A 23,919-nucleotide genomic window follows, 5' to 3' on the forward strand; every position below is an offset into this window, starting at 1 on the left:
GACACCTACCATGCATGGTAAAAAGTGCCAGGTAGTAAATACAATGACTAGAGCTGTGTCATCCTAGGCAAGTCACTAAACTTCTGTTGCCTCCATTTTCCCATCTGTAAAATGGGAGTACTAACAGCTCCCAAATTTTGCTCCCAAAGTTACTGTAAGAATCAAATGAGATAATAATTATAAAATGTTTAGCACACTGAAAGCATATTGGTACATAGTAAGCACTCAATAAAGATTGGCTATCAGGATGAACAATCATTGACAAACATTCCCCGAAAGCTCAAAATACCTTTATTGGAAATGGCTCATCACTTCCCTTCCCCAAGCCTTTACTCAATGTTTACTTACTCTTTACTTTTACTATTTCATCAGATGATCAGTCTAGCATTTAGGGAGCAGGGCAACTAATGCTTCACATCTATTAAATACTAAAAAATCTGCTAATTTATACAGAAGAAGTGGTACTTTTGACAAAAATCAGAGATCCTAAAAGTATGGTGAATGAATGATAGGTCAGGTGAAACAGAAAAATGTGGGGAAAGGCAATGGGTTTTCTCTACTTTCCATACTGTATTCCCCTAAGGCAGAACATACAAATTAACTAATAATTAAAACTACTAAAATTAACACACACACACACACACACACACACACACACACGTAGCCTAAATGGAAAATCCTTTCCACTAGAGTAAAAAAGTTGTTTTGAAAAGCAACTTTATGACATTCTGCCTGTTTAAGCATAACCCTTAGTGTATATCTTGGGGAAATATAGAAAGATAAAACCCAAGTTCTCCTATGATTTTGACAAATCTCTGAATTACATAATTACTTATACATATATCTTGAAAGATGAACATTTCATTTGGAAGTTATCAATGGTCTTTGTAACAGCCAAATGAAACCACTAGCTACTACTATTCACTCAGATACCCTTAATTCTTAACTGCCAAATGATAATGAATAACAAAACCAGATGGAAATTTCAGGCTAGTTATTAAAAAATGATAATAACAAAAAATATGCATTCTGCTTTTTTCCCTTAACTTTTTAATTTAAATAGATATTTGTATAGATTTAAGTCCAGCTGTTCTCTTCCAAAATTGCTGGAATCTTCTGACTGCCACATTTTAGAAAGGACTAGATAAACTGAAGGAGAACAGCTAGAATGGTGATGTAATTTTGCATTCATGACATTCAAGAATTGGTTGAAGGAACTAAGGATATTTGACCTGGAGAAAAGAAAAACTCAGAGGAGACATGGTAACTGTCTTCAAAAATTCTGAAGAGCTATCAACAGAAAAAGTATTCTGTTCTATTCAGGCCCAAGGTACAGAAGTAGATGCAATAAGTAGAAGTTATAGAAGCAACATTCAATTTAAGGGAAAAATTTCAAATAGTTCTCTCCAAAGTAGAATGGGTACCTTTGGATTAAAAATTCTCATTCAAAAGAGGTCTTCTAACAGAAGCATCAGGATGACTATTTATTGGTATAATCCCAGTACCAAACTCCATTGGTAAGGGACCTCTCCTCATCAGTGGAAACAAATGTCCTGCACCTTTGTGGGGAACAGACAGTTAATGAAAAGGGAGGAGAGCTATAAAGTTCTTGAAACAATCTTCACAAGTTTTGAGTTGCTTCAGGTAATTCTGGCTTCCAGTTTCAAAAAAAGCATAGGTAGATGAAGCCAACCTCACTTCAGGTTGGAGGAAATAGCTCTGAGAAGACATGACAGGAGCTAGCAGTCTATGTCCCTATTCCCAGCTTGCTACTCTAGAAACTTGGGAGATTTAGGATTCTTCCTCTTGGGTATGCTGAGCTACCTCATTTCTCATAGGAGAGTTCCTTCACTCTATACTGTCTATAATATAGTATACATATGTGTATATATAGATATAGATATAGATATAGATATAATATTCTGATATTATACCATCTCTGGTTTCTATCTTGCTATTTATTTGGATAAATGGATATTTTTGGTTAAGTGCTATTCAATCTATAACTGGTATTAAGGGTCTTGCTCAATAATATAAAGTGATCCTGAGTTAGCTTGAATGGGATCATCAATAAACAATATTTAGAAAAAGCAAATTAATAAAACTCTAGTCTGGACCCATCCCCCCCCCCAACAAGATTTAAAATCCCTCCTCAAAAAGTGTGGGAGAAGAGGCTACACTTAAGAAGAGGCTACACATTCCCTTCAAACCTCACAGCAACAATCTCCCCCAATCAGTCTCAAAATACCTAAGGCTCACTATATATGGGGGGGTCTCATAAACTGGGTATGTGGTTGTAGACATCTTTTTTTTCAGGTTTGGGTTGAACCAGATCAAATCAGATATGGTCCAAAGCCTACTTATTGTGGCCTGAAGCTAAGAATGGCTTTTATATTTTCAAATACATTAAGACTTATTTTAAAATATAAACCCCGTTCTTAGTTATCAGGCCAAAGATATTGTGGAATTTGACAAAAGTTGTAGTTTAAAGACCCCCTTTTATTCTGAACCTATGATTTTGGATCTAGCCTTGCATAAAGATGAGAGGTCTGTACAATATTAGACCCCACCAAAAAAAAGCTGATGATTTTAAAATTTCATTATCAACATTTTTAAAATTCTCTAACAATGGACAATTACATACTTTAATTTCATTCTAAGTCCATGCACACAACTGGTGAATAGAGACCTGCCTTGGGATGAGAAACCTGAGTTCAAGTCCTGAATCTAACACTATACTTACTGAAGGTCCAGAAAGCAAATCACTTAACCTCTTAAGATACTGAAAAATTGCTTATCTGCATTCATAGTTTCCACAAAAAATGAAATCAATGGTTCAAATCAAAAAAACAAAATCATCATCATAATTAATACCACCAAGCAAGAACACGACATTTAACCTGAGGATCGGACCCCAATATTTACCAAGGAAAGAATACCAACCTATGGAGATTCTCAAGAAAAAAAGAGATAATTACTTGTCTAGTCATTTTTTAAATAATAATAACAGGAGATATCATACGGACTAGATAATCTATTCCAGTCCAACAAGTGTAAATAGTATTCACTGCAATGACCAAAAAAAAGTTTCTCTACCGTAAAAATCAAGGACATTTTATCTAAAGATGCTCATTTGCCCAGAGAAATAGCCATTTTTACAACTTTTGAGAAATCCTAGATATCTATCATGAGTGTAGCTTGTTTCTATATCCATATAGATGCATACTTTTGTGTTTTATATATACAATATTTGTATATATATGTATATAAATATATATATACACACATACACATACATACACACACTATATTTCTAACTCAGTCTGGTTTTTATTCAGTATCTGTATTTTAAAACTAACAAAACCTATGGTTCAAGTCAATATGACAAAACAAGTCCATTTCCATTTATTTCTTGTCTCTAGAGGAAACCGATTTTCTGTCACATGGACTTGGCCCTGAAAAAAGAATGGGCTGATAAGCTATCTAAGCACTTAGAAGAACAATAACTTTGTACAGGTTCCTGCAATAGATACTGTCCCATTTGGTGACAGACAATTATGTTGCTAAAAAAACAGTAAGGAAGACACAAATATCTTCTTAAAGCAGATTGGAGGAAATTTATCAAAAAGAATTCCATCAAGACACAAAACTGAGTCAAGAAAAGAGCATTCTAAGCAGGAGGGAGGCATAAATTAGACAGAAGATCTCCCTTACCATTACCACTACACAAGATAAGTAGAATTAGTCTCCAACTTCCAAAATAGGCCATGTTCCAAAAGTTAATTTGTAATGAGATGGCTATTGAGAGCTGAGAAAACTGCTTCCCAAAAAATCAATGCTTTAAAAATAGTGGATTAGTCTACAAAAACTGATTTAATTCATAATGTACAGAACTAACATTGCTGTCTTAAAGAAACTAAGACCAAGTTCTAGATCCTGGTAGCAGGGACATATGATACAGGAGGGGGAAAACAAGTGGCCCTTCACTTGTGCATGGCAATTCTTTAATTCATCTATTATTGACTTCACTGTGGGAGAGTGAAGACTTGGTCTTCAGACTAGGGAGACCTGATGTTCTGCCTTGGACATAATCCATGCTGTATGATCAGGGCATGTCACTTAGATTCTCAATGCTTCAAGGTCACAGGCATGAAACTGGCAGGAGCCAGCAACCAGATGAAAATGTCATTGGAAAATGTTTAACATAATAAATAAAAACATCACATAGATAATGTTAATTTGTGGTTTTCTAAGTCATTATGTGGCCCTATAGGGGTCTGTTTCTATTAGTTTAACACCACTGCTCAGGCAGCTCTGACTCTAAATTGCAAGCAAAAGTCACAATTTGAAGGAGCTCTCTATAGCAATAAAATCCCAGGTACAAATTCTATCCCACTAACTGCATATTATCATTCCCAACAGAGACTGTTCTAAACTTTACCCTTTGATTGTCTCCCAGATTTACTTTCCTCTCCTCTCTAAAATGATCTCATCTCCTACTTTAGAGATTAAGCTTATTTATCATTAACTCTCCCTCACTTTCCTCCTCCACACCTCAAATCTACTATTTTCACCCATGCACTTTTCCTCTGCTCCAGTCTCAAGGATTAGTTTTCTTCTTGTTAAAATCAATCTCTCCAATTATAGCTTTGAATTCATCTCCTCCTGTTTCTCTTCTTACCCACTGAACCACTTCTTCCAGGTCTCCTCTGCTGGTTAATAAATGCTTCTTGACTGACTGGTTAATCATCACCCTCCCACCCCTAAGTGTGGGTGTCTCCCCAACAAGACTGTGTTCTAAATTGTCTTCTCTTTCTTCATTTTCTCCTTTGGTGATTTCATCCATTCTCATTAGTTCAATTATCACACCTCTGCAAATGACTCATCCTCTCTTACCTTCTCTCTCTCTCTCTCTCTCACACACACACACACACACACACACACACACACACACACACCCACATCCCTTTTGCATTTCAAAACAGTCAACTGGACAGGCATCTCAACTAACTTGTCCCACCAACACCACATATTCAACATGTCCAAAACCAAGCTCATTTTCTTCAATTCTAAATTTGACCTTTCTCCCAAAATTTTCGGAAGGCACCCAAGTCTGAAAATGTCCATCTTACATATGGATGAATAAGAAATGACCCTGGTTTCCAGGTCCTAATTATAATCTGTCATATTCATTCATATTCATTCATTCTCTCTCTCTCTCTCTCTCTCTCTCTCTCTCTCTCTCTCTCTCTCTCTCTCTCTCTCTCTTCCCCCCCTCCCCCCCAGTTCAAGGTCCCATTCTGCTTAAATTACCATAACAGCTTCCTAACCTGATTTCCCTGCCTCCAGTCTCTCCCTGCTCCAATCCATCTTTTACCCAGCTGTCAAAATAATCTTTCAAATGCACATGTCTGACCATGTCACTCCCCTATTCAGAAACTTTTAGTAGGTCCCTATGACTGCAAGGATTTTACATATATTCTGTGGCTTAGCAGACAAGGCCCTGCTTAGGCTTGCTACAATTTCCCTTTCAGATTTATTGCATGCTATCTCCTTTCAGAATCTCTACATTTCAGCCAAACTTAACTACTAAATATTCTACAAACTGAAACTTCCACCCCACCCCACCACCAACCTCTGTGTGTCCACATGTGCTATTCCCCACATCAGGAACGCACATCCTTCTTATCTTACCTTTCTCCATTATGCCTTCTCTTATTCCCCCCCTCATAAAAAAAGTTTCCTTCCTCCTCAAATTTCTCTAGAATACATGGTACCCTTAGTTTTTGTCTCATCACACTTAGTTTTGCTGAAATGTGGAGGAATCTAAAAGGGGTGCTGTATAAAGTTAAGTCTGGAAAAACAACTTGCAGCTAATTTTTTCCTACTCAGCTTATTTGTTTGAGGAAAGATTTCAGGTTTTGCTCTCCTAGCTCCCAGGGGAAGCCAATGGGGAATGACAATAGCTGTAATCTTGGCCCCTAAAATAAAAAGTGAATAATCTGAAGGAAGAAGCCACCTCAAGGCATAACCAGAAACCCAGGGGCTATATCATTTCACTGAATCACTGAGCTATCACTGCATCTCAACATATGGTGAGAGATAGGTTTGTTTTTTTTTTTAAATCAAGTTTGGACAACTACTGATACAGAGATATTAGAGGACTGCAGAAGCAGCCACCCCCAGGAACACTGTCACAGACAAATACCCTCCCTTCTCTAACTCTACTCCCCGCTTTCTCCCTGGTATCTGAAATAAAACTAATCTTAGCCTCTGATTCCAATACCATGCTCCCTTGGAGAGTAGAAGTCTCAATCAAATAATATTTCTCTATGTCTCTGCCCCTACATGCAGACTTCCTTCTGTATTCCTAAGCATCCCTCTCCTTTTGCAACTTCTTTTCCCAGTGTTGAGCTATTATTTCTATGAAGATGAATCCCAAATCCACATTTTCAGTACTCACTCTCTCCTGAGCTCTACCCAATATTGCATCTCACAACTCTACCTCTTGAAATGCCAGCACTTCTAAGGTTCAGTGGAGCAGACATTGAGGTCTTTCCTGGTTTTTCAGCCATTAGTACTTTCTTTCAACTACTTCATATTTATTTTGGATACATTTACTTACCTGCATTTATACTGCAACTCCTCAGAAGAATGTAAGCTTCTTGAGGCAGGGGCAGTTTCATATTTGTCTCCTTGCCCAATAGTTTATATTTAGTAGGCACTCAAATGCTCAAAGAACTGAACTGCTTAATTTCTTCATGTTATGGCTGGCAAATTCCCATTACCCCTCATCTTAAACCCTGTGAATTAGGAGAAAACTCTCTTTCATCTCTCTCTCTCTCTCTCTCTCTCTCTCTCTCTCTCTCCCCCATTTCTTTCATTCTTCCTGCTCTAATGCACCTTGCTTACTAGAGCCACATACTATAATAAACTTCCTTTTGTCCCTTATCTACCACCTGGCCTCTGTACCTCATACCCCATCAGTGTTTAAATTTAAAATACTGAGGGGCAGCTGGGTGGCGCAGTGGATAAAACATCGGCCCTGGAGTCAGGAGTACCTGGGTTCAAATCTGGTCTCAAACACTTAATAATTACCTAGCTGTGTGGCCTTGGGCAAGCCACTTAACCCCATTTGCCTTGCAAAAACCTAAAAAAAAAAAAAATTTAAAATACTGACACTGAGAGATGATCTCTTCACCTCATATCCCTTCCATATTATCTACTCCCTGAAAACTGATTTCTCCCAACAGGCTCCCCAACTCAAAATCTTCTACCCTGTAGATTGACGGACCCAGATGCTCCTTGAGTCTATTTTATCCCATCCAGATCCTGGCAACAGTCATTTGTCAGCCCTTGAGTCATTCTCTCACCCTTCTAAAGAAGTTCAGGACCCTACTCTCACTCTCTTTTTCCACCTCAACCTATGCCCTCATTCACAGGACTTCAGTGTTCAGGTTAATATTTCTTAAATATTCTGATCTCTTGTATCAGTCTCAATTCCCCTAAATGCATTTTCACTCCATTTCAGTCCAGTATAAGGATATTCCTGCCCTTTCTTGATCTTACCTATAAAAATCCTCCCTCTTTGATCCAGAATCTTGTTATTCCTTTCTTGAAAGACAAGTTACCATTCCTGAGAGCAATTTGGAACTATGCCCAATGGGCTACAAAACTGTTCATATCCTTTGATCCATCATACCACTATTAGGCCTATATCCCAAAAAGATGAAAAAAGGGGGAAAGAACCACAAGTATAAAAATATTCACAGCAGCTCTTTTTATGGCAAAGTATTGGAAATATATGGAATACCCATCAATTGGAGATTGAACGAACTATAGTATATGTACTATATAAATGAACCATATAGAATTTCTGTAAGAAATGATGAGTTGGCAGATTTCAAAAAACCTGAAAAGACTTACATGAATTGATGCTGAATGAAGGGAGTAGAATCAGGAGAACAACATTAACAGCAACATTGTGAGATGATCAACTATGAGGGATTTAGCTCTTTTTTTGTTTGTTTGTTGTTGCAAGGCAATGGGGTTAAGTGATGTGTGGAATCTCACAGCTAAGTATTAAGTGCCTAAAGTGGGATTTGAACTCAGAGCTGGGGCTCTAGCCACTGGGTCACCCAGCTGCCCCTAGACTTAGCTCTTCTCAACAATACAGCAATCAAAGACAATTCCAAAAGTTTTGTGATAGAAAATGCCATCCACATCCAGCATAAAAATGGGATGCAGATCAAAACATACTATTTTCACTTTTTAAATTCGTTTTTTCTTTCTAGAGGGTTTTTCCCTTTTGTTCAGATTCTTCTTTTACAATGACTAATATGGAAATATGTCTGACATGACTGTACATGTATAACCTCTATCAGACTGCTTGCTATCTTGGCAAAGGGAGAAAAATATGAAAATCAAAATCTTATGAAAAGGAAGGTTGAAAAATATCTTTACATGCAATTGGAAAAAATACTACTAAGATTAAAAAAAGGACAATCAGGTTCAAATAAGTAAAAATATGACAATAATTTTAACTTAAAAAAAGGATAGGAGGTTGTTTCCATCTATCCTTCCATCATTTCATGAATGTTCTTCTTCCCAAACCTAGTATCCTTCCTGACTGTGACCCTTCCTTCCTCTCAGCCCCTATGCATTCTGCCCACCTGTGCTCTTAGGGTTCATCTCTCCTACTTTCTGGTCTTACTTTCCTTTCTACAGTCCTGATGCTATGGTAATAATCATTTCTACTCTAAGTTCTTCTCTCCTCTTGATTCCCTTGCTTCCCTTTCCTGCTACTCTTCATATCTTGCCAAAACCTAATCCTGGATTTTGTCCACCATCTGCCTTCTCTGTTCCCACTCTCCTACAGCAGGGAAGTCAAATACCTGCAGACATCTGTTTCCAAAACAAACATATGCTAATTACTCTCGGCTGGTTCCTCAGTGTCCCACAAAAATCCTTTTATTCTTCTCTGACTGACCTTTTTGTGAAGTTTACAATAGATCCTACTCCAAACTCAGTCACTGTTCCTCAATTCAATTAATTTTGGATAATTTATTAAGGCCAAAATACTCAGACCAGCTATTCACTATCTGCAGATTCCTAGGGAGAAAGAGGCAGAAATAAAATACAGTCCTGCCTTCAGGGTGCCTACAGACTCACAGATTCCCCACATAGTATTCTCTCTGGGTTAATGGAGAAGAACCTCATATAATGCTAACTCAAGAACACAGAGGCCTTATGAATTTCTCTTCTGTCCCCATACCTCAAAATCATTCTCCATTATCTTGCTTACTCAACTCCTCAGTTCTCACCTGTCTTCTGGACAAAGCTAAGGCTTCTGCTTGCTTGCTTCCTCCAGCAACTCCTCTTTAAAATGTGTCAACTGACCTTCTGCCCTCCCCTCAAACTACCTCTGGAAACCTGATTCACCCATCTCCCCAATTGTTTCAGTCCTCTTACTCCAGCCAACTCTTCTCCCCTCTCCCCTCAACCCCCAAATCCAGTGACACTGGCCTCCTTGCTATTCCTGAACAAAAACCACCATATCTCCCAGTTCTGAGCAATTCCACCAACTGTCCTCCAAAGCCTAGGATTCTCTCCTTCCTCATTCTCAACTTCCTGACTTCTTTAAATCTCAGCTAAAATCCCAATTTCTGCAAGAGGTCTGACCCAATCCTCCTCACTCTTGGAGGTTTCCCTCAGAGATCATCTCCTGCATAAATTTTGTTTACACGTAGTTTTTTGAATGTTGTATCCTTCATCAGATTGAGATTTATGAAAGAAAGAACTGTGTCCTGACATTTCTTCAAAATCCCAACAATCAGCATAGTACCTGGGAAATAGCAAATACTTAATAAATGCTGACTAGTTTGACAATTTCCTGACCTATTTTGTAGGATCAACATCCATGTATTCCTTGCATCTCTCTCTGCCTTTCTCTGACACTGTCACTCTCTTCCTCTCCCATATATATTTCCTCAGTCTTGACAAGCTCCAAACTATATATCCATCTGTTTTATCATCTTTGAGCTCCAGTCCTACACTTACACCTTACAATATCTCTATCTAGACAGAAGCTTCTGAAAACCAACACATCACCATCTTCTTTACTAAATCCAGCATTCCTCCCAGCCTCTTTTTTTTTCAGTTGAAGTCATGGACAATCCCCACCCCCTCCACCCAATCTGCAGCCTCAAATTCATCCTCCACTCCTTCATTTTCCTCAGGTTCCCCCCTGTCTCCCCTCCTCCTTATCCAATCATATGAAAAAGGATGATTTTTATCCCCATCACGTTATCTTTTCCCCACTCCAACAGAAATCAGCTTGAACCATTCGTCAATCTCTCCTCTCCAATCTCTTTCCAGAGTTGCCAAAGTTACTTTTTTTAATAGCAGAAATGACTATGTCACCATCCTAACTCAAACTCCACTAGCTATCTATTACTTCTAAGATAAAATGTAAACTCTTATTAGCGTTAAAGTCCTTCAAAACCAGGCTCCAACTCATCTTTCCTAGCTCAAATTCCCCATCTCACACACTGATCCTGCCAAACTGGCCTTCTGATCCTCACACACACACTCCATCTCTGTTTCTGTTTTTGGATTGGCCATCCTCCATTCCTGGATTGTATTCTTACCTCACATTGCACTCTACAGCATTCCTCTCTCCTTCAAAACCCACCTCAAAAACGACATATATTAAATATTTCCTGATCTTGTGTCTAACCAACTAGTATATTTACTCCTTCGTTTAAAATTTATATTCGCTCTGCATAAACTATATGTACTTGTCTCCCATTAGAATCAATCAATCAATAATCCTTTAATAAGTGTCACTAAACAGGCAATGGGGACAAAAATAATAAGAATGAAGCAATAAGAAAATTGGCATGGAAGAGAACACAATGTATATAACTAGAATCAATCAACATTTGCTAAGTATCTCTCCCCTTTCCTTCTCTTTCATGCATACTAAATACAAACTCCTTGGGAATGTCTCCCAGTAGACCATGAACTTCTTGAGAGAAAAAAAAGTTTTTCCTTTGTATTCCCAGCACCTGGCACAGTGCTTGGTCACATTTAAATAAATACCTGTTGAGTGAATTGAAAAAAATATTTTCTCCATTAAGGTCTTGTTTATCTACTGTAAGATTCTGTCTTCAAAAGAACAGGAGTGCCAATTTCTCTGAGGATCAGAAATAAAGTATATGCATACACACACACACACACACACACACACACACACCGACAAACAGAAATCACAACCCCTCAATTTCACACCAACACTGTCCTTTGGGATGATGGCAACAGAGGTCTATTCTTCAAACCAGAAGAAGGCACAATGAGCCCCCAAAGATTCTTTCCCTTCAACAACTCCATGGGCCAATGGGGAAAAAAAATTCCATTGGAAGCATGCTTTCAATTCCAGCTCCAAATCTTACCACCTGATCCTTTCATCAGTGTGTTTCATGAGGCTCTAATGTTAGTGACTTATCCAACCAAGGCTAAAGAAAAAGACTAAGATGCTGTAATGACAGTGACTTACCCAATACTAAAGAAAAAATCAGAATGAGAAGCCTGATCTCAATGAGTCTTTTTTATTTTTTTTTTGTTTTTAGGTATTTTGCAAGGCAAATGGGGTTAAGTGGCTTGCCCAAGGCCACACAACTTGGTAATTATTAACTGTCTGAGACCAGATTTGAACCCAGGTACTCCTGACTCCAGGGCCCTGTGCTTTATCCACTGTGCCACCTAGCCACCCCCTCAATGAGTCTTAATGATTTTCATTGCCTTTATAATCCTCTGAAAATTTATTAATGGGGGGGGGTGTTAAAATACTTCAACTGGGATGTATAAATTGTTGACCTATTTCAATCTCTCTATAAAGGCTGATTATCTGCTCTGTGGCAGGCACCAGATAGGTACTGTGCCCCTTTCCTCAGAGACTTACTATTTGCCTTAACACAATCTAATAATAATCTATCTGGAGGCCAGGGATTCCAGGATCCAGAGCAATGGAACAATGGGAGCCATTCAGACCAATCATCTTATTCTAAAAATGAGAAAAGGAGTCCCTGAGGGCATAGATAAATTTTCATCCAACCTTGACAATGATCCTGATAACAATAGAAATGTTCTTCATGTCACAAGTGGGGAAGGAGGTTAATAAAAGGGCCAAGATGAAGTTGTTCTTGGTCTAGGTGGGGATTCCAACCCTAGCTGTCCAGCATTCCCTTAGCCTATAACAAAGCCAGGAAGCAGGAGAGGCTCTGGGACTCCTCATGCAGGAAACTGAATGGAATGGCAGAGTTTGGAACCTCAGCTAATACCAGTACAGCCTGCCTGACAAGTGTGAATTAGGGGGATAGAAGAGGGGGAAAGTGTTCAGTAGGCCCCTACTATTTGCCAAGTATTGTACTGAGCTGTTGTAGAACTCATTTAATCCTCAAACAACCCTGGGAAGTCCCTCCAATTTACTTTTTTAAAAAATATTTATTTTTTCAACTATGGGTAAAAAAGTTTTCAACAATCATTTTTTGGTAAGGTTTTGAGTTTCACATTTTTCCTCCCTCCCTTCCTTCTCTCTCCCTGACAGAAAACAATGTAATATAGAGTATATATGTTTAACTATGATAAACATATATCCAAATTAATCATGCTGGGAAAGAAGAATCAAATAGGGAAAAAAATACATAAAACAATTCCCACTTTACTTTTTTTTTTTTAGGTTTTTAGTTTTTTGCAAGGCAATGGGGTTAAGTGGCTTGCCCAAGGCCACACAGCTAGGTAATTAAGTGTCTGAGGCTGGATTTGAACTCAGGTACTCCTGGCTCCAGGGCCGGTGCTCTATCCACTGTGGACCATTTTACTTTTGAGGAAACTGAAAAACACAGAAATTAAGTGACTTGCCCAAGCTATTAAGTCTGGAGCACACTCTAAGTGTGGGGTGCTAGCCTCCACACCTAGCTGGTTCTTAAGTAGGAGTTCTGAGTGAATGGGATAAAGTTTGAGATTTCTTCAGTAAAATATTATAGATTAGAAATACCTCCTCCTCTGACAAGCAACTTCATGTTATCTTGGCCAAAATGTAAAGAGTAAACTGCCCTTGTCTTATTTGGATTGAAGTCCAGATGTTTCTACATTCCTAGTCCTGGAGGGGGAGAACCTGTCTCTGTTTGCATTTATATGCTTTTTCTTTACAGTAATAATTTAGATTGTGAAGACCACATTCCTCATTAATGAGGATGGGTCAGTGAGGTTGTGGGGGGGACAGCTTTGGGATAAATAGATAGTGGATTTCTTGTTCCCTGCCCCCCTCTCTCTCAGAGTGGGGTCCCATTCTCGTGAACTGAATAAAACTTTTCTCTTCATACCTTGAGAAATCTCTGAATTTTATTTAAATGGGTAGATTCACCCCACACCTGAGGATCCTTGGAACAGGTGAGGGAACTGAAGATGAGCCATCCCATTGTCCGACATCATCCTACCCTGGTGGAGGAGGGGAGGGAGGAGAAGCTCTTTGCAACTCAATTCAATAATGGATGATCCAGGAGTCAGGACCTCAGTCACCCACAGAAACAACAATAAAAACCAGATCAATCCCCTGCGAGTTCGAGTGCTGGCGGCAGAGGATGAGCCCCGGGCGTCCCTGCCCTCAAGAAGCTTCCAATTCAGTTTCCAGCACTTAGCCCAGCCAGGTCCCCACAGAATGCCCCCACCCCAGCCGGAAGCGACCCCCTTTTATTTTGTTTTTAGTTGTTGTTTTTTTGCGAGGCAATGGGGTGAAGTGGCTTGCCCAAGGCCACACAGCTAGGTCATTATGAAGGGTCTGAGGCCGGATTTGAACCCTAGGCCCCCAAGCGACCCCCTTTTAAGGGAGGAAGCCGACAAGAACGCGGGGCGGGCCGCATGGGGGGCGCACTGGGGCGGACTGCGGGGTCGGGGAGGGAACCCGGTTCCGATGCCTTGTGCAAAGCTGGGCTGGAAGCCTTGGCAGACCCACGTGGGGGCACTAAGTGCAAGGCCGAAGGTCACGGCACTCTAGGCGCCTGAGGATCCGCACCGCCCTCCGCGCCCCAAGTCCCCTGCGCTCCGCTCCCCGCCCTCCGGGCCCTCACCATGCTGCCGGCTCGCGGATCCCGCAACACCCCGCTCCGGCCCCAACTTCTCCGAAGCCCGCGCGCGCCTGGGGGGAAGGAGCCGGAAACACCGGAAGTGGAAGGGAGCGGCGCGGTGCGCCTCCCTGAAATGCCCCCCGGCGCCCCGCGCGTCTGGGCTCCCTCCGGAGACAACCGAGCCCAGACGAGACGCAGGATGGAAGCGCCGTGCAGACTCCCGAAAGCGGGAGGCGGCTGGAGCGGAGCCGATACCCCCGGCCGTTGAGGTTGGAAACGCGAAACGCCGTGGAGGGGAGGGAGGCGTCCCTTCCGGTTTTATTCCCCCTACGCCCGCAGGCTGCGGAGGCCATGGTTCCGGGGGAGTTTTACATGATCCTGCTTAGGTGGAGCTTTGGGAAAAAAAGAAAGTCTAGCACCTGGCATCACACCCAACTCACGGGTACATGGAAGGTGTCGTGGCGAGGACATTATAGCCCAGATTAATTTTTCTCAATCTTTTTTAACAATGCACTTTTATTGTTATCTTTTATTCGTCTATAATCTCTTTTTTAAAATAAATTTTTATTGCTATCTTGTCTATAACCTTTGTAAAATAATTTTATTGCTACCTTTTATTCATCTATAACCTTTTTAAAATAAATTTTTATTGCTATCTTTTGTTTGTCTATAACCTTTTTAAAAATAATTTTATTGCTTTTATTCATCTATAACCTCTTTTAAATAAATTTTATTGATATCTTATTCATCTATAACCTCTTTTTAAAATAAATTTATTGCTAACTTTTGTTTGTCTATAACCTTTTTAAAATATTTTATTGCTATCTTTTATTCATCTATAAACTTTTTAAAATAAACTTATTGCTCTTTTATTCATCTATAATCTTTTCCCCTTTATTTATAGAATCTCTTTAAAATAAATTTTATTGCTGTCTTTTGTTTGTCTATAACCTTTTTAAAAATATTTTATTGCTATCTTTTATTCATCTATAATCTTTTTCCCTTTATTTATATAATCTCTTTTTAAAATAAATTTTACTGCTATCTTTTCTTTGCTTATAACCTCTTTTTAAAATAATTTTATTGCTATCTTTTGTTTGTCTATAACTTTTAAAAATACTTTTTATTGCTATCTTTTATTCATCTATAACCTTTTGAAAATAAATTTTTAATTGCTATCTTTATTCATTTATAACCTTTTAAGATAAATTTTTATTATCTTTTGTTCATCTATAACCTTTTCAAAATAAATTTTTATTGCTATCTTTATTCATTTATAACCTTTTAGATAAATTTTTATTATCTTTTGTTCATCTATAACCTTTTTTAAATAAACTTTTATTGCTATCTTTTAAATTCGTCTATAACCTCCTTTTTATTATTTATTTTTATTTTTTGCTTTTTGCATAGCAATGGGGTTAAGTGACTTACCCAAGGCCACACAGCTAGGTAATTATTAAATGTCTGAGGCCGGATTTGAACTCAGGTACTCCTGACTCCAGGGCAGGTGCTCTATCCACTGTGCCACCTAGCCACCCCATATAACCTCTTTTATAAAAAATAAATTTTTATTACTATCTTTTGTTCGTCTATAACCTCAATTTCCCACTTTGTATTCTTCTCTCTTTCCTTCCTTCCGACTTAAAATTCCACCCCTTGCTAGCTGTGTAATCCATTTCTGCCCCTTTCTGAGCCTCAGTTTCCCCATTTTTAAAATGATGGAATTGGAGGAGACCAGCACTTCTTACCCACCCATTTACCAGTCGGGTGAGCCCTCTCATAATCACGTCTTAAAATGCATAGGATAGGAGCACCTAGGTGGTGGATAGAGCACCAGCCCTGGAGTCAGGAGGACCTGAGTTAAAATCCAGTCTCAGACACTTAATAAATAACCTAGTTGTGTGACCTTGGGCAAGTCACTTAACCCCATTGCCTTAAGGGGAAAAAAGTCAAAAATGCATAGGATAACTATATAGGATCCCAAAGGAAACAATCTAGTGATCCCCAAAGACCCTTCCTGCACTTTACAATCTATGAATCAGTGAAACCCTGCTGCTCCACTTGGGAATCCCAAGTGGTTCCTGCAGAATGCAGATGAGTGAGAGGTTCAGACTCTAAATGAGAGATTCTGTGAATTGAATGTTTTGGGGGTCCCAGTTCATCTCTGATATTGTACAGGGTTAGCCCTGGATGGGATCCCAGAGGTCAAGACAGTCGGTCAATAAACACTGATTAAGGGCCAGCTGTATAGGCACTGTGCTGAGAATACAAAAAGAGGCAGAAGAGACAGGGGGATAGCATCCCAACAAGTCTATACAAAGGAGCTGTCTACAGAAAAAACAGGAAATCACTAAAAGAGACTGGAATTAAGAGGACTTGGGATTTTAGTTGAGATTTAAAGGAAGACTGAAAGTAGAGATGAGAAGAAAGAGTATTCCAGATGGAGGGTCTTATTGGAGGAACAGCAAATAAGCCCAAAGAGAGTAACTGGAAGAAATTATAACTTATTGTATGATAAGACTGGAAGGAATGGGGAGGGGAGGGTGACAATGGGTTATAACAGAGGATTTTGTATTTGATCCTTGAGGCAATAGAAAGTCAACTATACAGGGGGGAGGGAAGAGGGGGGGAAATTGATTTCTCTGAATAAATGAATAATTACAAGTAGAATTAAGAAGCCAATTTCCCCTGCTTTCTATTAGAGGAATAGTTTTTGATGTACATGTAAATTTCTACATTCAGGTGTTACCATATCCCAGAAAGCACCTACTTAGAGAAAGAGCTCTGGGTTCAGTTAGACTTAGATTCATTCTTTCTTTTGTTTTTTCTTTTGTAAGGCAATGAGGTTGAGTGACTTTCCAAGGTCACTCAGCTGGATAACTATTAAGTATCTGAGCTCATATTTGAACTCAGGGCCTCCTGACTCCAGGGCTGGTGCTCTATCCACTGTACCATCCAGTTGGTCCAACTTAGATTCATTCTTGAGGCTGAATCTGATCCCAAAGAGAAGGGGTAAAGTTTTTCCTTCAGTTCTCTGGTTCATTGCCCCTATTTGGAAATTCTAGGAAAGTCTCTATCATTGAACTTAGAGAGGACTCAAGTCTAGGGTCAATAAAAGGATTAACTGGGTCCCTTCTAAAAAATGTTCCCTATCAAGCCCAGGACAGCTTAAAATAGAAATTGCTTTAAAATCCCAAAGAATCAAGTGTGCTTTGATAAATAAGATATAAAGCCTAAGTTCCTGACTCCTATTAGACTCTCCCAGGAAGCAAAAATAACTTTGGGGTTCTGTTCAGCAAATTCTTCTTATTGACCTCAGATCTGCCCTGTTCAGAGAACTCCCAAACCTTCAGTCATTCAGTCATGTAGGACTCTTGAGTGGTTTTCTTTTCTTCTCCCAAACCTCTCAAAAAAATCACAAGGCTATTTATTCTTTTTTAAAATTTTATTTATTTAAAGCAATGTGGTTAAGTTAAGTTGCCCAAATTCACACAACTAGGTAATTAGTAAGTGTCTGAGGCCAAATGTGAACTCAGCTCTATCTGCTGTGCCACCTAGCTGCCCCCCCCACCAAGGCTATTTTTTTTTAGGTTTTTGCAAGGCATTAGGGTTAAATGACCTGCCCAAGGCCACACAGCTAGGTAATTATTAAGTGTCTGAGGCTGGATTTGAAGTCAGGTCCTCCTGACTCCAGGGCTGGTGTTCTATTCACTGTGCCACCTAGCCACCCCCACAAGGCTATTCTTAAGGCTAGAAACATCCGAGTCTTCAGATCAATATTTGGTGAGCTCAAGGAATGCAATACAAGCATGAAGAGCCAGCTATATCTTTGAAATCCCAGGTATTCTAAGCAGGTACACATTATTTCTGCCTTGCAAATACTGGAGTGAGAAGAGAAAGAGAAATTCCCCTCCCTTCCTCACTGTAAGTCCAAGTGAGAGTGTCCTAACAAAGACAGAGCTTTGAAAAAGTGAAAACTATCTCTCTGTAAACGAGCATGCTTTGGGTTTGGTTCACTCTCCTATAACTAGACCACATATATTGCTCCCCAGAGTTCTAAGAATATCCTAACAGATTTAAGGGTATCTCTTCTCTATTGCTTTCAGTTTGAAACCCTGTCAGTTGTTTCATTATTAGGTGTCACTATCAGCCCAGTTCCCTTTAAATAATTAATATCAATTAACTTTTTAAAAGAGATATTTAAAGATATAGCAAAAACAAAAATATAAATGTATTCCCCCAACACCTCAGAGGACCTTTCTTCCCCATACCACTGCAGTCTCTGAGGAAAAATAGACTCATTCCTGGGAGAAGGGAGGGACTTACAATACAAGGTTAATAAATCAGAGGATAGTGTGGTAGACTGCCAAGCTTTGAATCAGAAAGACTCACCTTCCTGAATTCAAATGTGGTCTCAGACACTTGCTATTTTATTTGTTTGTTTGTATGTTTATTTGTTTACATTTAAGGCAATGGGGTTGTGACTTGCCCAAGGTCACACAGCTAGGAAATTAAGTGTCTGAATTCAGACTTGAACTCAGGTCCTCCTGACTCCAGGGTCAGTGCTCTATCCACTGCACCATCTAGCTGCCCCCAGATGCTTACTATTTCTATGACCTTGGTCAAGTCACTCATCCACTTTTTTCTCAGTTTCCTCATCTGTAAAATGAACTGGAGAAGGAAATGACAAACTACTCCAGTATCTTTGCCAAAAAATACCACAAACACGATCACAGAGTTGGACTCAACTAAAAACTACTTTTTCTTTGTTATGAGCTAAGAACTCGAAAAATGTCTCATTTGATCCTCACTATTACCTTGTTATTATCTCCACTTTACAGTAGAGTAAACCAAGTCAGACAAAGGGAAAGTCACTTACTTTTCCTGACTCCTCTGTGTCTTTTAGCACAGGTTTCACATTACACTGGCCCTTACACATTCACACCATACTAGAATGCAGTTCATTTCCTAGTTCATGACTCTGATAGGTAGAAAACCCAAGACCTCTCCTCTTGCCATATTATCTTTCTTTTTATTGGAGGAAATTGGAATTAAATGATTTGCTCAAGGTCACACAGTTAGGAAGTACTTAGATTCTCAATCTCTTTTCTAGTCCCTCAGTCTCCTCTACTTTCTGATTTGAGGACTGGAGGGTAGAGCACCACACTCCCCCAAAGCCTCTCTTTATAGAGAGATCGAATATATTTTCCATCAACAGCTCTGCTTGGCTGGCACCAGGTATTCCTTGGTTCTCTTTCCATCACCACCACCATCCTTTTCCAAATTCTTTTTGTGTGTTGTCTTTCCCCAGTAGATTGTAAACTTTTTGAGGTCAAAGATTGTCTTTCTTTATCTTATTTTTATCCACTGTAAATAATGCCTGACACATAATAGCCTTTTAGTCAATTTTTATTATATTGAATAGACTAAGTAAATTATAGCAATGCTTTAGACATAACAAAGCTAGATTTCAGCAAAAAAACAATTTTGGGAGTGTCTTCTGAAAAACATGTCAAGACCTATATTAATTAATGTAAAGTGAAGTGAGAAGAATCAAAAGGTCATTGTGCAGAAGTCAAAGCAACATTTTAATGATGATCAACTGTGAAAGACTTGGCTACTTTGATCAAATCAATGTCCAAGACAATTCCAAAAAACTCATAATGAAAGCAATTCACCACCAGAGAGAGAGAGACAGACAAACAGACAGAGACAGAGAGAAAAAGAGACAGAGAAAAAAATAGAGTGAAGTGATGAACCGTAAGTGCAAATTGAAGTATAAATCTCTGACTTTATTTTCTTGTGCTTTTAAAAAAACTTTTGCAATATAGCTAAAAAGAATGATTTCACGTGTATAATTGATATCATTTTTCTTGCCTTCTCAATGGGTTGGGGGGTCAGAGAGATTTTGGAACTCAAAATTTAAAAAGAAACATATTTTAAATAAATAATAAATGTTAAAATATTTTAAAAAACAGTTTCTTGTGCTATATTTCTGGACAAGATAGAAGTAGACTAGATAATGATACAATTAGGTGGAGTTGCAACAAGACAGTTGCAGCTTGGTGGTATGTCTCTTGTGGAGCACTGAAGTAATCATTCTTAGCCCCATGCTGTTCAACTTGTTAATTAATTAACAGAATGAAAGCATAGATGTCTTGCTTGCCAAATTTGTGTGTAACAGGAAGCAAGCAAAACTAGCTAACATTTAGAGGGAAGCAGGATGACAGAGTCAGGATCCCCCCCCCCCCCAAAAAAAATCTTAACATTAACAAAATCTTAATAAATGAATATGATAGAGAGGTTTTAGTGCACTACAATTTCAAAATTTGTTGTGACCAGTGTGACTTTACAGTCAAAAAAGCTAATGTAATCTAAGAGAGACTTGGTATGCAGAAAGAAAAAGGTAATGACCCCACTATTCTCAACTTAAATCAAATTATATTTGGAGTATTGTACATAGTTCTGGTTACTAACTTTTAGGAAAGATGTCAAACTAGAAAACATCCTAAATAGGCAAATAGGAAGGTATAGGGATTGAAGATTATGCTAAAGAATAATCAATTGAAGGAACCGAAGGCCTTTAACTTGTAAAATATAAGACTATAAGGGATGGAGAGGTGAGATAAATATGATAATTTTCAAACATCTTAAAGGCTTACATAAAAAAAAGGAATTGGACCCTTCATTTTTTTTAAAAAGAACATAATAACTTATTTTTTTATTTTTAATTTATGAAATAAAACAAACATTTCCATAGCATAGAATTTAAAAAGATGATTGCACATGAAATTGCAATCTAATTATATTCCACTTGCTATTCTTTTTAAATATATAATTATGTAAATTTTTTTCTTTTAAATAGACCCTTTCTCCTTGATCCAAAAGGCAGAGTAGAAGCTTCAGAGAAGTCAATTTAAATGTGATATAAAGAAAAACTTCCTAAGCATTGGAATTGTCCAAGAAGTAGATTCTTCCACAAGAGAGTTCTGCCAGGATAATGACCTGCTGGCCAGGTGGGAGGGATTCTTGGTCATATAGAGATTGGACTAGATAGCCCTGAGGACTTTTCCAACTGTGATTTGATAGTATTTAGACGTTGGCTTTGTTTCATGGGTTAGCCATCAGAGTTCATAGCCTGGTCTTTGGAGTCTTTACATGGTCTTATGTTGAAACTATACTCACAAACAATCCCACATGATATAGACCCTGCCAATGTACTTCCTCTCTTAATATAGCTTTCAACACCCCAAAGTTATTTCCCTATCATCATAGTGCTTTTCATAATTCCAAGCTGCTGCCTAAAACAACAACCAAAAAAACCCCAGGTCACACATATTTAAATATCAATATTATTCCAAAAAGACTATTTGACTAATGCTTCAAATCAAAAATTGGAAAATCATAGTTGTGAATCATCTAAAGGATAATGGAAATCTATATGGTAGACATGAATAGGTTAGAGTCAATGAAGAGTTGCATTCAAGAAGCAATATCAAAACTATCACTGAAAAGAAAATGTGTTTGGTTGGTTATATAGTCAGAAAGGGGAATAATAGAAAGAAAGTAAGAAATAAGCATTTATTAAGAGCTTACTATGTACCAGACACTGTGTTAAACCCTTTACAAATATCTCATCTAATTCTTACAACAACCTTGAAAAATAGTTGTTGTTCAGTTACAACTGAAACTGTGACCCCATTTGGGGTTTCTTGACAAAGATTCTGGAGTAGTTTGCTATTTCTTTCTCTACTTCATTTTAAAGATGAGGAAACTGAGGCAGTCAGCAATTGAGTGACTTGTCCAGGATCACACAGCTACTAGGTAACTAGGCTAGATTTGAACTCAGGTCTTTCCAACTCCAGGCCCAGAACTCTATCCACTGTACCACCGAGTTGTCTTAGAAATTTCAGGTGACTCACAGTTAATCAAATCATGCCAAAGGACAAAGAGGAAGGTCCTCAAATTACAGAATTCACTTCCTTTGAAGACTTGTTAGAAAGAAATAGATAAGAGTCACACAGATTGAGATTTAGGTAATGATTTGTACCACTGAATATAAAAGAGATTGCATGTCTGTTGGACTATGATTGGCTACATGGGGAAAAGGAAGGTGAATTCCCATTCGAATACTTCGTTGTCTATATGTGACCTTCATTAAAGATGCCCTTAATATATACATATATATTATTCTCTTAAACTTTCTATAGATATGGTGTTTGGGGCTTGAAGGACTCATTTTCAGAGGTTGGAAAAATGATCAGCCTGTTTCATTCCCCTTAGATGATAGTAAATACTATCCAATGGATAGTTATATGTTAAGTTTACAAGAGGGATGGGGGAAGTAAGGGGGTGTTCAACTGGATGGCTCAGCGGATAGGGTATCAAATAGGAAAAACTCATCTTCCTGAGTTCAAATGTGGCCTTGGACACCTTCTAATTGGGTGACCCTGGATAAGTCACTTAACCTTGTCTGTTTCAGTTTCCTCATCTTTAAAATGACCTGGAGAAGGAAATAGCAAACCATTCCACATTTTTGCCAAGAAAACTCCAAATGGAATCACGAAAATTTAGCCATGACTGAATGATAACAACAAATCTGCCAGCATATAAGATAACTTAGTTCTAACTAACTATAACTAACACATTTTCCTAGTGAAATTTGTTGAAAGATACATATACAGCCATGGAAACCATGTAAAGACTAACAGAATGCCTTCTGTGGAGGTAGGGGTGAAAAGCAAGAATGGTTGAAAAATTGTAAAACTCAAAATTAATAAAATGTTTGTAAAGAAAAAAGAAAGTTATTTATACAGCCCATTGATGAAAAACAAAAGTTAAAAGCACAATTGTTACATTCTTTCAGGTACTTCCAGATAGACATAAGTACTATTCCAGATCTGCAACTGTGAAATCCACAGCATCTAGTATAGGGATGGAAGATACTTAAATGTCTGTTGATTGATTGATTGTCAATGTCCACAGAAGTATCTCCATCCAAATGGCTTAGGATACCAATAGCTCAAAAGGAGCATTTGATTTTCTCTTTCTATGAAGAAAAGTTCTACTTCTGGTGTATGTTATGCCTTTTTAATTTCCTTACTTTGAAATGGTATAACTTGGGAGACTCAGGACAGTGATTAGATAAGGCACATAAGTATCCATAATTTTCATCAAGTTATTGAGTGAGGGTCTGTGAGACCTTATTATATTGTCAAAGCTGAAGACCATCACCTCTCTGAACAGCTGGTCATTATTGACATATCTATAATTCTTGGGAGTGAGAGATTAGAACAAAATGACTCCACAGTTCTAGAATCCTAGAAAACCAAAGCCAGAACTTTTTATTAAAGTTGTTAACAAGATTAGTATTGCTTTACAAAAACACATGTTATTCTAATTGGCATTTCTTGCTACTTGATATCATGTCATAAAAAAGACATACAGGAGTTTCTTTACCCAACAGTTTTGGGAGGATTCCTTCTTCTAATTTAACAATTTCTGAAAAAAAAAAAATGGCTTTAACCAACAGAAGATTTGGGGACCTGGTCAGCAGGTTATCATCCTGGTAGAACTCTTGAGGAAGAACCTACCTACTTCTTAGACAATTCCAATGGTTAGGAAGTTTTTCTTTATATCACACTTAAATTGACTTCTCTGAAGCTTCTCCTCTGCCCTTTAGTTCAAGGAGAAAGGGTCTATTTAAAAGAAAAAAATTACATAATTATATATTTAAAAGGAATAGCAAGTTGAAAAAAGTGTTATAAATATTTCAGGTTAGGTGGAGTAGTCT

At 38.3% G+C, this 23,919-nt stretch overlaps 1 protein-coding gene across 2 annotated transcripts in view; it reads right to left on the reverse strand.

Annotated features, from left to right (window-relative positions):
• The window catches only part of TMA16 (translation machinery associated 16 homolog), a 63,544-nt gene extending 49,135 nt beyond the window's left edge, over positions 1-14,409 (reverse strand). The window contains exon 1 of one of the 2 annotated variants that reach the window (XM_074229022.1): positions 14,130-14,409. In XM_074229022.1, coding sequence (XP_074085123.1) covers positions 14,130-14,132 — 3 coding nt within the window. In that variant the 5' untranslated portion in view covers positions 14,133-14,409. Of the gene's footprint in view, positions 1-9; positions 7,122-14,129 lie in introns of those variants that run through there. The other variant, XM_074229023.1, reaches the window with a different exon arrangement.
• Positions 14,410-23,919: the final 9,510 nt, after the last annotated feature.

Source organism: Macrotis lagotis, chromosome 3 (genome assembly GCF_037893015.1).
Source record: "Macrotis lagotis isolate mMagLag1 chromosome 3, bilby.v1.9.chrom.fasta, whole genome shotgun sequence".
NCBI lineage: Eukaryota > Metazoa > Chordata > Mammalia > Peramelemorphia > Peramelidae > Macrotis > Macrotis lagotis.